Raw genomic sequence first — 16,674 nt, forward strand, 5'->3', positions numbered from 1 at the left:
GAACAAAAAAGACACTTTTTGGTTAAACACAGCAGAAGTGGTATGCATGCTAGCAGCTGGTGGTTGGCTGATGTACATGCTTCTTGAAAAGGAAGCACAGCATCCCACGCCATCCTCTCTCCATCTCTCCCACACTGCTTCAGATGCCAAGAAAGAGTATTTTGTAGCTTTGATGGCCAACCACAAAATTATACTGGAGTCCTAGAGCGCCACCTTCTGGGGATTCGAAGGCTCTTGCAGATTTGTTTGGAAATGCAGTGTCTAGGAGGGTTTTTAGGAGTTCTTTATCATGTGTTTGGTTTTCTAAACCAATTTTCTTGGTTTTACCCATTTATACTCTCTCTTTATCTTCAGATTGTTGAAAACTGTGTGTGCACTTTGAGAAACCTGTCATATCGTCTTGAGCTGGAGATGCCCCCCTCTCGACTGATGGGCACCCAGGATTTGGACACGCTCCTGGGTAACGACCCCTCCAGCAAGCAGGCTGACTACAGCTGCTGGGGCCTGAGGAAGAAGAAGAAGAAGAGGTCGTGGCAGGACCTGCAGGCAAGCCCATTTCCTATAATCTCTTGTTTTTAAGGTTGCCTACCTTCAGATAAAAGCTCCTCGGTGTAACAGGCAACAAAGCCTTATAGCCTATAGCCTTATTTATTTACTCTTTACGGGATGTTCGCACTTCACGGGCTAAATTTATGTACTGAAATTAATCACAGACATGCAGTGGGCGTGTACTTGCCTGGCTCACATTATTTTCATCTTAAAATAGTGAAACAAACTGACGACAATAAAAATAAATCAGCTGTTTGCTGATCACATTAAAAGCGAAAATCCTGGATTCTGATCGTACAACCTCAACCCTGAATCACGCCTGCCATTCAGTCAAGTGTTATAGTAAAAATAGGTTCTTTAGGTTCTAACTCTATGGTCTGTGTAATTTCTCTGCACAGTGGGACGGAGTTGGGCCTATCCCAGGGTTCTCTGGCAGCCCGAAGGGGGCGGAGATGCTGTGGCATCCATCAGTGGTTAAACCTTACCTCACCCTGCTGGCAGAGAGTTCCAATCCGGCCACACTGGAGGGAGCAGCTGGGTCACTGCAGAACCTCTCGGCTGGGAGCTGGAGGGTAGGCTACATGCAGTTCCACTGCTGTATGCTGACACATTACAGTCACAGTCCACAGTATAGAACTGAATTATGTGAGTGGCTTAAGTTTCACACTCTGAATGACCAGAAGCGTTTCTCAACTGCACCTTTTAGAAGTCCACCCTCTTTCTTTCTCACTCTGTGCGAATGTGTGGTCAGTTTGCAGCTTACATTCGAGCGGCAGTGCGAAAGGAGAAAGGTTTGCCCATCTTGGTGGAGTTGCTAAGGATGGATAATGACAGGGTGGTCTGCTCAGTGGCAACTGCACTACGCAACATGGCTCTGGACGCCAGGAACAAGGAGCTGATTGGTCAGTTTCTCAAGTTTTGTAAACATTTACATATTAAAGGTGCAGTTAGATAGAGCATATGATGATTAAAGGACTTTAATGTTATCATGAGGTTCCTCCAAAAAAAACATGTTCATTTAACATCTCTGGAACTTTTTTGCTGGTTTTAAAATAGTTGTGCCTAAAGGAATAACTGTTATAAGCATATGCTAAATTTTTCCTTTCCCACACTGAAGATAAAGCCAATTTTTTCTACGCTCCTATAGGGAAGTACGCCATGCCAGATCTGGTGACTCGTCTCCCAGGTCATGGGCCCTCGCTGCTGTCTGATGAGACGGTGGCGGCAGTGTGCTGTGCATTGCATGAGGTCACCAGCAGGAATATGGAAAATGCCCGTGCCCTCGCCCAGGCGGGTGGTATCGACAAGCTGGTCTCCATAAGCCGTGGCCGTGGGGAGAGGTAAGATGGTCCACGAGGGAAGGTAACAACTTGAAAATCAAATATATACATTTGCATTGGAGATAAAGTATAGATATACCCTAATTCAGTTTTTCTAAAATCTGCCCATCTTAGCGTTTTCTCTGCTCTAAACTGGGCTACCCTTCTCTCCTCTCTTTAGGTATTCAATGAAAGTGGTCAAGGCTGCTGCGCAGGTGCTGAACACTTTGTGGCAGTACAGAGATCTGCGCAATATCTATAAAAAGGCAAGTGATCCCCAAAGGTGCTTCCAGACACCAGCTTCTCATTGGCTCTCTCATTAATTTCTGTCTTCTGTGCATCATCAGGATGGGTGGAATCAGAACCATTTTCTCACACCAGTGTCAACACTGGAGCGAGACCGGTACCGGTCCCAGCCCACGCTGCCAACGAGCAACTTACAGATGTCACCTGTCATCCAGTCAGGTGAGCTAGGGGTAGCAGCAAAGGACTGTGGGTAATGTCTCAGGGAATGACACACAACCCACAATGGTCACCTTTAGTACAATTTGTCTAGATGTTCTTATTATATGTTTACGTCTTACTGTTTATGTCATTTGTCCACTTCTATGCATTAATCGCTCATGATTTAACGTATTGTATTTATCACGGTTAGGCGGTAGTGCCACTTCTTCTCCGGCTATGTTGGGAATAAGAGAACATCGGTTGAGTAAGCGGAGGGCTCAGTCTTCTATGCAACTTTATAACTATTACGGAGACACCAACAGAAACAAAAATCTGTACACAGGTGAGTCTGAGGAGTATAATGGTGAATTAAAACTGTAACTGAACTGTAAATACAATTTCACATTTACCTACACTAGAACCCTACAGCATCTTGTATATGTAAATATGTAAATTCTGTTGGATTTCATTGGTGAAAGAACTCTTGAAAGAATCTCTCCCATCAGCTGATCAGTCAGAACTAATACATTGTAAGCTGATTTTTTTCCCTTTTAATGTACACACTGTTAGTTGTTGCCAGTTCCCAAATGCTTTCTAGGTCTGCCCTATCACACAATAATAACTTGGGAGGGAAAAGACAAGTTTCCTCCATAACACATGTAGCCAGCCACTCTGACTTTCCAAGCTGCCACACGTACATTACAGAACAGTTGAATGTGCTCAATCGAGAGCACTAACTGCCTAATTCTGTATATGTGCACTAATAGACACCCATAATTGACTAGGGTTGCTCTGAATTGACAAGGAGAGAAGGTTTAAGCCCCAGTAAGAGCATGGTCAATCATTTTCATGGACTTCCAGACATGGATTTTTGTGGCATCACTGGGAATTGAACTTAGACAATTTTGCCCTTCCAGAGTTTTGAGTTTAACAACAACAGGCTTTCAAGCAGTGCTCACTGAAATATACAGATGGTATTTTTACCATGGAGTAATATCATCACTCCTACAGAGTTTGTACTGAGCCTTTACTATACAGTGCTTTGGCACTGTTTCAGGTTTTTCTCGTGGAAGGCTATTTGATGGTAGCACATGCTGCAGAGGCTGCTTGTTCCATCACTGTTCTCTTCACATTATTTGCTGCTCAGATGGATCCAATCCACTAATACCTTTAATCTAAAATAAAACCAATTCTCCACCCTCTATAGTGGCACACAGTGTTATCGCAGTGTCTATGCTTGCATGGTAGAATGTTGTGCTTTAAGGGTCAAATATGAATATCAATAAGCAAACCAAGACATAAAGCTTTGATACAAAAATTGTCAGTCCTCTGTAAAATGAGAGACTATGGTTTGTATTAGACTTAGTGCTGGTGATCAGAGGTTACTGAAATGTTGTGGAATACTTTTCTGTTTTAGGGTCAGGAAAGCATTCTGCCTATTTCATAAGCTCCTACCCCTCCCCTTCACTCGAGGAACCTCAGAGGCCACAGGTGAGACTCGTCCAGATACACGCACCTGATAATAACCCTCTCTAATAATGCAACAGTGCAGTCCATAACTGGTCACTGATAAAATTTCATTGCTTTGCTTGTGTACTAAAATACAGAAATGTGCAGAGCCAGTGGTTCTCAAGATTTTGAGTACATATAACAGAACTTCAAGTATGTTACTATATCTTTGTTTAAGATGGATTAGTTTTAACTGTGATTCAATTGATCACCGATAAGCTGTGTGATTTTAATCCAGTACAAATCAGCAGTGTTGTAGTCTTAAAGGAATCTCGGAAGAAATTCCCAAAGGTCCACCTCAAAATGCTCAAGTTGTCTCCAATTATGTCAAGTCAATAACATACTCGATTCATTAAAGGCATGAAGTTTGCACAATGAATTTAGGATATGGTAAATCAGTTTTTGTATACCATAGTTTTTTTTGGCACAAAATCAACAACTAATAAAGTTTTCAAGTTTCACAGTCTTCACTCTACCCACAACATCTAATTTAATACTTGTCTCCAATCTCTGATTATCTATGAATTGTTAAAACCCTGTAACAGTTGCTTAAATAAAACGAGCAGTGCTGATAGAGCCCACACTTTCAAAGACGTTTAGCCCTGTGCCTAATCCTTCAGAGGGTGCATCCTGAGGGTGTTTTCACTTGTCCTAAATCCGCACCCAGGACCGATTCTGGGCTCGTTTGAGGGAGGGGATCATTATCACTGGTTTGCTTTTACTTTTTTTGTGTGCAGGTTTGCAAAATGGTAGGCACGAGCTTCATCTGTTTGCTACTTTTTATTTTTTTCCTTGGATACGAACACGTACGAACAGTAAAGTACCACTATAAATCAAAGCAAAGTTCCAAAATGAACCAATCACGCAGCCCCATACGTGGCGCGGGGAGCAGATAGCAGACCACTGATTTCAGGAGGAGTGGTGACACTTGACCAAACAAACCAAATTCGCAAGGCACGTGGTTCTGGGTCCGAAAAAAAACACTTGTGTGAAAACACCTTGAGAGCACTAAGTGTCATCCTAGTTCACTGTCTTTTTACTTGCTTGTGTGCCTCCTGCTCTCACACCATGCCTTTCTCCAAGCAGCACAGCCAACTGTACTACTCAGACGAGCCAAATCACAGGGCCTACGACACTTACGGAATGTATCTGGCGTCTCCGATGGGCTACGATGACCCTTACCTGGACGAGCCGCTCCAATATCCGGTGGTGAGCGAGAGACAGGCACTCAAATGCAACACCAACTACGTGGACTTCTACTCTACCACACGCAGGCCTTCCTACCGAGCTCAGGCCTACCCCGCATCTCCAGACTCCTGGGTGTAGGCACAAGTGTGTGTGTGTGTGTTTGTGAGTGGTTAAATGCAAGTGTGTGTGTGTCTTTCAGGCCCCGTCCACATTATACAGATGTTTTTGAATCGTTTTTCTCTGCATTTTGGCCTCTCATCCATATGAAAACTGAACTTTGGGAAAACGGTCTCCAAGGTGGACGTCCTTTTGCCATATTTTTGTGGACAAGTGAATCATTGTTTTGAAAAGTTGACATCATGACATCAGCTTGCACACGGTCACTGCTGTTTTTTGCATGTGTTTAGCATCAAGACTCTGACCCAATATCTGACATGGATGGTGACTGTTTTTTTCTGCATGATTGGAAATATATGGTAATTATCAGCTTTGATTACATGTTTAATTAATCCATCTAAACTTTATCCTTACACCATCAGTCAACACTTACGAATCCCCATTTGTTTTTTGTCACGGCTTATTTTCTTAAAAGCCCATATCCCTATTTTTTCTTTAATTTTATTCAGGGCCAGGGTAGTCAATGGGACATTTTGAAACTTGCATACATATCACTTCAAACTCCTTTATTTAAAAAGAGTGAGGCATATTCGGTTTTCCCTTTAACACTTTCAGATATTGTGTTTGTTCATCTGATGCTGTTTTCTCTGTGTAGTGCCACACCAGCACAGTGCCTTGCTGGGCGACTCACTGCTGTGTGTGGAAAATGAAGTAAAACCAGGTGAAGTGCTTTGGACATTTTGAAGCACAGAACGCTCATTCATACGAACAAGAAAGAAAAAAAACATTTCTACATGTCAGTTTCATGGTCTTTATCTGTAAATCCATGAGTGGTCACTTCCCTACGCTCTCAGAAAAAAGGTACTACCGTTCTCAGTACCTTTAGTTTGGGGACATAATTGTACCACATTCAATTGCAGTTCTGTCTTTTTTTTTTTAAGTTGCATTGACTACTTGGGTCATTCACCATTTGGAGTGGGAAGCCATGTCACAAAGGTTGCAGGGCTTAAAATATCAAGCATAGCACCAAGAGTCAGTATGTCCATTTACACAGTTGATGTAACGAGGCAGAATAACTCAGATGCTCGTGGAAAAAAAAAAAGTGAGGCTTTAATGTTAGAGTCATAATCCAAAATCGTGGTCCCAAAACAGGCAAAGGTCAAATCCAGTAAAGGCAAGCAACTCAAAAAGACAAACATAAGGCAAACAGAGTCCAAAGGGCAAAGGCAAAAGGGCAAAAGTCAAAAACAGCAAACAGAGTCAAAAACTGGAAAAATCACAATAGGCAGAAGACTATACCGCTCAGTAGCTCTTGGAAAAAGAAGCAATACCTCACAACAAACTAGACTAAAAGCCCAGGCTTTATACTAAACTAACTATGTCAGAACAGGTGTAACCAGTTAATACTCAGGAGACAGAGAGCGGTGATTGGAGCAAGATGGAGGACTGAGAACCATGTGATCCCCCTGGGGATTCTGGGAATTGGAGTCCCTAGAGGCCTCTGAGCCTGAGGGACGTGTGACAGTTGACCTAAGATTCAACAATACTTTTCCCTTATGATTTCTCTGATTTTATTTATTTTATCCTGTTTCATAGACACGCTGCATCTGTAAAACAGCTTATCAAATAACCAATTTTCAACATTTAGGAAACCATTTTTAATATAGAACAGTATTTTTAAGGTTATTTTTAGGTTTCTTTTTTTTTAAGAGGAATTTGTATAAAAGAATTACGTTTACTTTTTATATCTTTAAAGTTATACTACATTTAAAAAATCTGTATTTTATTTGAAAAAATCATTTGTCACAGAGATTTTGGTCACTGCTGTTATCAGGACTCTTATGTTACATTTTAACACAGTATTTTCAGCTCTATTAAACTGCTTCTTTGGGTCGAGGCTCATCAGAGAGGAAGCATCTTGAGGCATGAGAAGACCACACTTGCTCACTATATTATTCATTAATTTATCAATAATTTTGTTAATCAGGCAGCTCATAACTTCTATGTGTCTATGTGTTATGTGCTTTAATGGCTGGGTAATTAACATTTTGTCAAAATAATAATAATAATTTTATAATAAAATAATAATTTATAATTTTTATTACTGATTTTAAATAGTTGCACAAGGTCACCTGACCACCAATGAGTCATCCAATTTACAAAATACCTAACTTTAACCAGAATGTCACTGCAGTCACAGTCACTGGTGTTACACCATATTCGGAATTACGCCCTTTTAGCATATATGATAACAGGAGATGTTAACAGATGTATTAAGATTATTTAGTTTTGGGATGAAAGAATTAGATTTTTTATTAATGTATCCACCTGAATTCCCACTCCAAATGGAGAATGACCCACTTACATCCTGTCCTGACTCCAGGCATTTTATTTTATTTTATTTTTTAAAACATTAGGTTATAGTGTCCCGAGTGGCACAGCTGTCTATTGGCACTGTCAACAGGATGTTTCGAGTTTAATCCCACTGCCATCTGTGGCCCGGCTTCCAAGAGAGTATAATAGGCCTTGCTTTCTTCATGGGTGGGTAGGATGGTCCTCTTCACCTCCCATCACTCATGTGTTGCTAGCCAACATGGTTGACTGTAATGTGTCAGAATTGTCAGTTAGCATTCTCCTCCAAGCGTGTTCAGCTGCCAAAAGATGTGGTGGCTGGCTTCATGTAATGAGCTTGTGCTAGCCTTCACACTCCCAGCATTGGTAGCATTGTGAGAGACCTAGCAGGAGCAATTGGACATGACTAAATTGATGTGAACATTGGGAAAAATGCCAAAAAAGATTATGAAGAGGTACAAATACATACCTTTCTGCTGAGAAAAACCTATTTAAGGTAGGCAGTTGGACCTTAAGACCATTGGAGGATACATTTGCATTGTTTGTACCTTGATGAACAAAAATGTACCCGTACAGGACCTTTTTTCTGACAGTGTGTTTTGAAGCCTGCTTCTGGGCTGACATGTTCATGTGAGCATTTTTAAATCATGTTTGCATCTTTATGAGGACAAAGAGTTTTTTAAAAATGGGCTTTTTATGGAGGGAAGAAATGTATTTTCAGAAATATCCAGGTAGGTGTGGACGAGGCCTCAATGTAAAAGTGTTGGTGCATGTATGGTTGTATGGACTATTGCAGGGTGAAGGCTGACCTGAGAGACCATTGGGTCACATGTATCTACCTATCTATATGCTCTTGTGAGAAAGTAACAGAGAAATTGTCCCTATAAATGTGTGTTGCTGTTGGAGCGATAGGTTCGTGTTCAGCTGAGGGACTGTGCCTGTGCCATCTGCAGTATGTGTCAGACTGAAATATCCTTCCATGATATAGCCTGTGGTAAATTCTGTTTGTGTGAGCACACGGGTGAGTGTGAGCATGTGCGCATGAGTGTTGTGTGTGTGTGTGTAAATGACTGATTGTGTGTGCCATTGAAGTAACTTGAATCAAAGTCTTACTTTCATCTGAGATTGAAAGAAGGATATGAAATAGTCATATTTATGTGAGCCAAAGAAGGATATAAACTACTCATATTTATGTTTTTTTTCTGTTTCCTCATTTTTTTAAGAGTGTGTGTTTGACATCTATGCTACACCTTTAAAGGATCGGACCATATTCTGTTGTACATTCTTTTTTTCATACATTTTTTTAATGGCATGTTGAAAAAAAATGACCCCAGTCATTAAAACAGTTTAAATGGTATAGCTAAACTGTATGTTGGGCGCAATTTTGATGAAGATCACGTATCTGTGGAAGACAAAAGCTCTAATAATGTACTGTGCAATGGTAACAAAATGTCCCCTTGTCCAGTCTCATTGATGTACTTATTGTTGAGATTAGTGTGTGCCACGGAGTCGTGTACAAATCTGTCAGTTTATTGTAAAAACGTGTGGTATGTGCAGCGCAGCACAAGACCTGTGCCATGTTACATAGCTATGTAGAACAGTATGAATATATTAGAGACTTTATGGAGCCATCAGGTATAATAACACTACCAGAAATAAAGATGAACATTTGTTTTTGTATGTATGATGTGTTCCTTTATAACTCTTTGTTAAGCTGCACTACTCTTCCCAGATGTGTGGACATCAGTGGCGAACTGTGACTAACAGAGCTAGGCCTTCAATTTTGGGCCATGTCAAAAAACAATAAAAAAGCCAGCTAACACTGGTGCACATGCACATTTTTTGACCATTTTAGATTAAACAGACATTTAACCCCTGTGTGGTGTTCATGTTTTTGGTGGACCCACCGCATTATTCGTTTTTTAAATACAGCCATATCAATTTATGTAAAAATACCAGATGTTTAAAATATCGCAAGAGGCCAGTGTAGGGTTCTCCTTTAGCAGCTGTAGCCAGTCAGCAGCCTGTCCATGTTGTCCACCCTCACACACACACACACACACACACACTAACAGCAGGCCATGTAGGAAGAGAACAGAGTGAAGGACACAGCACCTCCACACTTTAACTCCCCGCAGGTTCACCCAACACCCCGTGTAATATAAATGTGTGGGGGGTGAACAGAGTGAAGACACTGAAAATGTGCTATTTTATATGATCTTCACAGAAAATGAGCAACGGTCAAGGAATCTGAGGTTGAAATAATAAATCACATCATTTTTTCTTTTGGTAAACATTGAAAATGGTTCCCACAGACCCCCCAACACCACACAAGGGTTAAAAAATGAACTATGTGAAGTTTGTAACAGTCAGTAACTTATATTTGTCTTCATATGTTGCAGTTTTTACAGTGACTCCTTCAGTAAAGAGCCCTGACACAGAGCTGCCACCACTGTTTTCCATTTTTAACAACTGACTGTAACTTAGTTGGGCTGCCGCTCGTATTCACAGTCAGTGACGTATCTAGAACTTCCAGAAGGCCTTCAGTGACCTTTTTTTCTCATAAAATTTGTTTCTTCCCATGTTGGTAGTTAATTTAACATATAAGGCCTTCAGTCCTGCTCCTGAAGTCCTGACCAATAGGAGAGCTCGCCTAGCTATATCTTCTCATACACCACAGAGAAAAAATCTGGATTTAACAGATTTTGTTTCAAGATTTTAACTCAAATTGAACAACAGAGTAATAAAACTATTACTACATTACTTGCAGAGTTTATACAGAGCAATCACTCTACCAAGTTAAAAGAAATTAGAGATGTATTTGTGTGTGTATTTTTTAAGTCTTCTCTGAAGGCCTAGAACGTCCAGAGTGTTCACCTCTACATTCTGAACATACATTCTGTAATGCAAGATAGCAGATTGGATGCATTTGTGAAAGTTTATTACAAATCTGTGTTACCATCTGGGATCATGGGGCAAGATGAGATACAAAGGGAAACCAAAAACAAGAAGAAGAAGAAAGAAATGAGCCAACGAGAAAACAAAAACTCAGGAGAGACTGAAACACAAAATCACACTGAAACAATGCCAATTAAGGAGCATTTGGAAACACTGGGCCTCATTCACCAATGTCTTCCTAAGTTCTAAATGTGTTCTTAAGAAAGGTCCTAAGAAAAAGTCTATGTGAGATTCATGACGTGTTCTTAAACCACAGAATTGTTCACACCTTTGTGCTCTTGAGTGTGTGTAGATTCTGTTCTTACCTAAGAACAAATCCCACAAAAGAAAACACTGGTGAATGTCAGAATCTTCGTAAAAACTGTGTAAGTGGATTTTAAGAAGAACTTTCTTGTTAAGAACAGTTGGTGAATGAGGCCCAATGTTCTATAAGTAAAGACCCGATACTAGAAACACCTACGAACAATGATGTGGGGCAGGTTTACAAACAAAACAGATGGAGAAAATAAGGGGCGGAGTTAGGGAAGAACAAGAGTCACAAGACTGTAGGTGCAATCCAATCACTTCAATAATTCTTTTCAAAGTAGACTTCAAAGGATGTTCAGACATTTTAAGGGAGATTCAACACCACAGAGAGTGAAAATGTTCAGTTCAAAGGAAACTTCAGATTCCACAGGGAATAGTAAATAATGGTTTACCACTGTGCAGAAAGTGGACAGGAAAGTTTACCTATCAGTCACCTTTTTTAAAGTACAATTAGGTCTGTCTATTGACTTAAATACATTGTGATTCATTAAAAGCCACAAATGTCATTATACAGCAATGTTTTATGTAAAACCATTGCTTTACCACTACAATAATGCTTGGCCAAGGAAACCATGACACAAGTACTGCCTATGCTGAAATGAAAGCATTTAAAATGTAGTTAATATTTTGAAGGGTTTCATCCCAAAACGCATTATAGACCACTATCAAGAATCTTCTTTATTTTTATGATATACTTTGTTGTAAGTGGTCTTTACACATACAAGAAATATCAATCTATATTATAATTCATACCAGCTTTATTAGACAATAAAAAGGGTTCTTTTCGTTGCATGTCATTCGTTATTATCAAAAAGCTGCCATGTCTAAAACTGTCACAGCATTTTGGAATGAAACATCTAATCTAAATCTATTGAGGTCAATGAGCATCTTTCACTGATTCATAATTTTGCTTGTCTCAAGCATTAATTTGTGAAATAAGTGTATCACAATAACATATATTGTTGGTGTTGTGAAAAAAATTTTCAAGAAATTTTGGAGCATTTCTATTGAAATTTGAGCAAATTATAAACAGCAGCTGACTTTTTTCTGTAAAAGCAAGTTTTGTTGACAGGGACGATACACACGTTAGAAAATTACCATAATTGTTCTATTATGTTAATAACAGCGTCCAACAGAGAATTCCTAACTTGATCCGGAGGCTGACCTGAGTGTCGGTGTTACAGCCCTCTTGTTCACTCTACTCCTTTGGTAGAGCACCTTTTCATTCATCATGATGTCATCCATGCTTTCTCAGCCTCTAACCCACATGAGGAAATTACCTCTAATGTTCCAGCAAGTGCCACAAAGAGGCAGTACAGAGTAAAACACTTCAAAAAATCACCCCCTTAAAGGCTCACTGGATTTGCCTGTGCTGTGTTTTATTACACTGAAAGTGTACTGAAAAAGTATGGATCGGCTTCAGGCTTCATTTTCATACTGATGTACATGTATTCAGCTCTTGATAGGGACGTAATGGCCCTAGAATGGCATGAGGCCATGAAAATGTGACTTTTTCCCCAAAAAATTCAACTTTCAATTGTAAAAGTCCAAAGCTGATCTTTTGGTTATTGAGGTTTATTTGGGTTCGAGTTATGGAAAATATGGAGTTGGATCAGAGATTCCTGACACTTGAAATAAAAACATATGCAATTTGAAGTGACTGAACTTTTTTCATTGCAAATTTTGAGTAATTTAACATATTGGGGCTGAATTCAGGATTTATAAATTCAGGTTTAAAAACATGGCAAAATATTCAGGTTCTAAAACTTAAAGTTGTTCAGGTTTAACTCCATACAGTAAACATAAAATGTGTGATAACTTCTCCAAGATTGTTTTCATTACTACGGAAGCCCAGTAAGAAGATCATTACAATATTCAGTTCTGCATCACTCTGGGACAGAAAGGGCCTAATTTTACAACATTTCTCAACACACAAATTTAAATTGCACACAGGTTTCATACTTCAGGTATATAAAGTAAAGGAGTCTAATTTCTCATAAAGCAGCTTTCTCTGAATTTTAGAATCAAGAATCAGTATTTCAGTTTTTGTCTTAACTGTAGAACATTCTGAGTCATCTATGGAGAAACACACAGCTGGTAAGTCTGTGTTGATTTCCAGAAGGAAATGTATAGTTATAGCAAAGGTATGAAAATTGATCTCATGTTTTCTGATGACCTGTACAATGATGTACAAAAAGAAAAGTGAAGGCCCTAAAACAAAACCTTGAGGGACTCCACAAGAGGTGATACATTTTTTTTGATGACCGATTTTCCACAGAGACCAAAAAATATTCTTTAAAGGTGATTTAACCATTTAAAACTGCACCTGAGACACCTGACAAGTTCATTTTAATCAAAAGATACCGTTTTTAATATAATAGGTAAAACCGCCTGAGAATTAGCTTTCGGCTCCTGAGTTTAAGATTATGAGCTGTAGCACAGCTGCATTCAGCTACAGCAACACAGACGGCAGTGGAAATACCCCCCTCCACAAGGTACCTGTATTCAGCTCTTTTTGGGGACCAGATGTCCCCAGAATGACTAACACAAAACCATAACAGTGTGTGATGTGTTGGGGACATTGGATTGGTCCACAGAATAAAAATGAATGTATTTCTCTTTTTTGTTTTTTTTTTTTTACAAATTTCCACAAATTCAGCTTTGAATTGTAAAAGTAAAAGAATCCAAAGGTGACACGATGAGGTTAAGATTAGGGTCGGGTTAGGTGCGGCCCAGCAGGACGTTTCCAGGATGATGGGAAATATTAAGTTAAAAGGGAATTCTGCATAATTCAATGCTTGAGAGTAAACAAAGCCATTCAGAGTGGTTTGATGTGAAATGGTTCATTGCCACTCTTAAAAAAGACTTCTTCAAGGGTTCTTTGCCTTTTTGAAAATGGTTCTTTATAGCACCAAAAAGGGTTTTGCTATTGTTACAAGCTTGACATCACAAAAGAACCCATTTTTGGTGCTATATAGAACCACTTTAAAAAAAAATCTATATAGAACCATATAGAACACATTTTCCCTCAGTCCAGTTCACCATGCAAAGAGCAACCTAAGCATGCAAAGATTTCTTTGAGTGTTCATGGTTCTATATAGAACCATTTTCTTTACTTAAGAACCCTTGAAGAACCATCAGTTTAAAATAATCACCAATTTAAAATAAGACTCCTCTGACAAAGCCTTCATAAATGGTTTCAAATAAGTTTATTCATGGTTATTAGATAATAAATATGTTAAAATTAATAAGCAGTTACAACACATAAATAAAAAGAGCAACAGTGACCTGTTTGCGTAATAGTGAACCCACCTTCATTGATACTGTTAAGCCTCAGATTTGAATGTTTACTGATCTTAATTTGTCTCCATCAGTCAGCATTAAAACTGTCAGTTTCACCCCATATTCATATTCATCTGATATGACTTTGCTTTTTCCAGTTTTTTAACATCTTATTACTTCTTAATCTAATAACCATTAACAAACTAATTTTAATCCATTTATAAATGCTTTATAAGGGTAGTCTTATTCTAAAGTGATACCAAACCATCTTTTAAAGAGTGTAAAGAATGTATAAAACTAAAATAAAATACTGGTAAATATTCAAAAATATTTTTCGTAAAAAATCTATCATAAAACAATGTTTCAAGCATCAGGCAGCACATTTAAGACCATTTCATGTAAAAAAAAAACTCTGAGAGGGAACTTTTAGAGGTATATGCTTCAGATGTCTGGTTCCTATCACCACCACTGTGAACATGTCTGACTCTGTATGTGTCTCTAGAACAGAGCGTTTCACACCAAACCACTCCGAATGACTTTCTTTACACTCTAACTATTCAGTTATGCAAAAACAAATTGAAACTCGTTGGAAAAAATATTCCCCTTTAAATCAGGTTCACCAGAAACAGAACGTGAATTCATGATGCTCGAAATAAAAACATGCATAAATTAAGATCATTGAAACTGTAATTAAACAGCAAACTGGAATCTTTTAAAATACTCGGTCTGTATGTATGTATGTATGTATGTATGTATGTATGTGTGTGTGTGTCTGTTCTTGTATTGCTATACTTGTGAGGACCCCATGTCCTCAATTTGATAGGACTATATGAATTTTTTGCTCAAGTGAGGACATTTTGCTGGTCCTCACTTGAGCATGTGTTGTTTTCACCACAATTACCTGTTTAGAGCAGAAAAATTGCCTTTTGGATACTGAGGTTGGGATTAGGTTTAGGTTTAGGTGTAGTATTATTTAGCTACAGTAACACAAAAATCAAAAGAAACCTATGGACGTCCTCATTTGTATAGCAAGACAAACGTGTGTGTGTGTGTGGTGACGGTCTTTACCGCGCGCTGCCTCGTTCGCTGTAGGTCGTTCCGCTCTGACGTACTTGTGGGTGTGTCGCTATCGCACGCGCACCTCTCCTCGACCTCAGTGGGCACTCGAGGGAGGAGCTCGGCGAGGCTCGCGCAGCGGACCGCTACCGCCGCTCACTCATGTGGAGACACTCCGCACTTCAGCTCCGCGGAAAACAGGTGAGAGAATCTTGCTTTTACTGGTTCGTTTGGCTCGTTTGGACTTTAAACCGAGTCTGAGAGCTGAAGCGCCTTGTCTGCTCTCAGGGCGGCTCGCTTTGGTGCGGCAGGTTCGCTGAAAACTTCTTTCTGCCTGTAACTGTGTTGGAAACTGAGAAGCGCAGGTTGTAACGAGTCATTTAGTCGCTGTGTGTAGAGTTTATGTCTGTGTTAAAGCCGCCGTGTAGCTTCAGTTTACCTGTGAATGAGTGAGGCTGTCTGAGAGGTTTGTGGTTTTCTCGTTGTCTGAAGGCTTCGTTCGTCTGAGGGTCTTATATGTGAGCAGTTAACACACAGAGATGCGCGTGCATGAACTGCGAAGGTCCGTAACGTCACGGAGTCGTAAAAGTGTCTGTTTTCACTGAGATCAGTTCAGAAGTTCAGCAGTTCTCATGGCCCTGAGCAGCTGTCAATAAGCAGGTGTAGTCTACAACCCCCTCTCACCCCTACCACCCCCCAACACCCCCACACAATCTTAACCACACTCACAGGGTCTCTGTCTGACCAGTAGGCTCTAAAAAGTTCTGTTGTGTTGTTTATTTCTTCATTTATCCAACTATTCATCTCTTAAAACTAAATTTAGTGTGATACCACTTTTTTCCAATACTTACACCAGTATGGCAACGTTCATATACACCGACTGGCCACTTCCGTGAGTACAGTCACCTTGCATCCAAAATCATTGTCCATTTTATCAGCTCCACTTACTATATAGGTGCACTTTGTAGTTCTACAGTTACAGACTGTAGTCCATCTGTTTCTCTGCATACTTTGTTAGACCCTTTTTACCCTGTTCTTCAGTGGTCAGGACCACCACAGAGCAAGTACTATTTGGGTGGTGGATCATTCTCAGCACTGCAGTAACACTGACGTGGTGGTGGAGTGGATCAGACACAGCAGTGCTGCTGGAGTTTTTAAACACTGTGTCCACTCACTGTCCACTCTATTAGACACTCCTACCTTGTCAGTCCACCTTGTAGATGTAAAGTCAGAGACGATAGCTCATCTGCTGCTGCACAGTTTGTGTTGGTCATCCTCTAGTCCTTCATCAGTGGTCACAGGACGCTGCCCGCAGGACGCTGTTGGCTGGATATTTTTGATTGGTGGACTATTCTCAGTCCAGCAGTGACACTGAGGTGTTTACAACCTCCAGCTGTACTGCTGTGTCTGATCCACTCGTACCAGCACAACACACACTAACACACCACCACATCAGTGTTACTGCAGTGCTGAGAATGATCCACCACCCAAATAGTACCTGCTCTGTGAGGGTCCATGGGGGTCCTGACCACTAAAGAACAGGGTGAAAGGGGGCTAACAAAGTATGCAGAGAAACAGATGGACTACAGTCTGT

The 16,674-nt window shown here is 40.0% G+C and overlaps 2 protein-coding genes across 3 annotated transcripts in view; both read left to right on the plus strand.

The window, feature by feature from the left end:
* The window catches only part of pkp4 (plakophilin 4), a 38,157-nt gene extending 32,665 nt beyond the window's left edge, over positions 1 to 5,492 (plus strand). Inside the window, 8 exon segments of the mRNA XM_036569890.1 lie at positions 355 to 546; positions 948 to 1,121; positions 1,301 to 1,451; positions 1,697 to 1,889; positions 2,050 to 2,333; positions 2,524 to 2,655; positions 3,730 to 3,803; positions 4,908 to 5,492. Of these exon segments, the coding sequence (XP_036425783.1) occupies positions 355 to 546; positions 948 to 1,121; positions 1,301 to 1,451; positions 1,697 to 1,889; positions 2,050 to 2,333; positions 2,524 to 2,655; positions 3,730 to 3,803; positions 4,908 to 5,147 (1,440 nt within the window). The 3' untranslated portion in view covers positions 5,148 to 5,492.
* A 9,715-nt stretch (positions 5,493 to 15,207) lies between these two features.
* tanc1a (tetratricopeptide repeat, ankyrin repeat and coiled-coil containing 1a) overlaps positions 15,208 to 16,674 on the plus strand; it is a 123,875-nt gene continuing 122,408 nt past the window's right edge. For both annotated transcript variants that reach the window (XM_036569901.1, XM_036569903.1), the window contains exon 1: positions 15,208 to 15,281. In XM_036569901.1, the coding sequence (XP_036425794.1) occupies positions 15,243 to 15,281 (39 nt within the window). In that variant the 5' untranslated portion in view covers positions 15,208 to 15,242. The remainder of the gene's footprint in view (positions 15,282 to 16,674) is intronic.

Source organism: Colossoma macropomum, unplaced genomic scaffold (assembly GCF_904425465.1).
Source record: "Colossoma macropomum unplaced genomic scaffold, Colossoma_macropomum, whole genome shotgun sequence".
Lineage (NCBI taxonomy): Eukaryota > Metazoa > Chordata > Actinopteri > Characiformes > Serrasalmidae > Colossoma > Colossoma macropomum.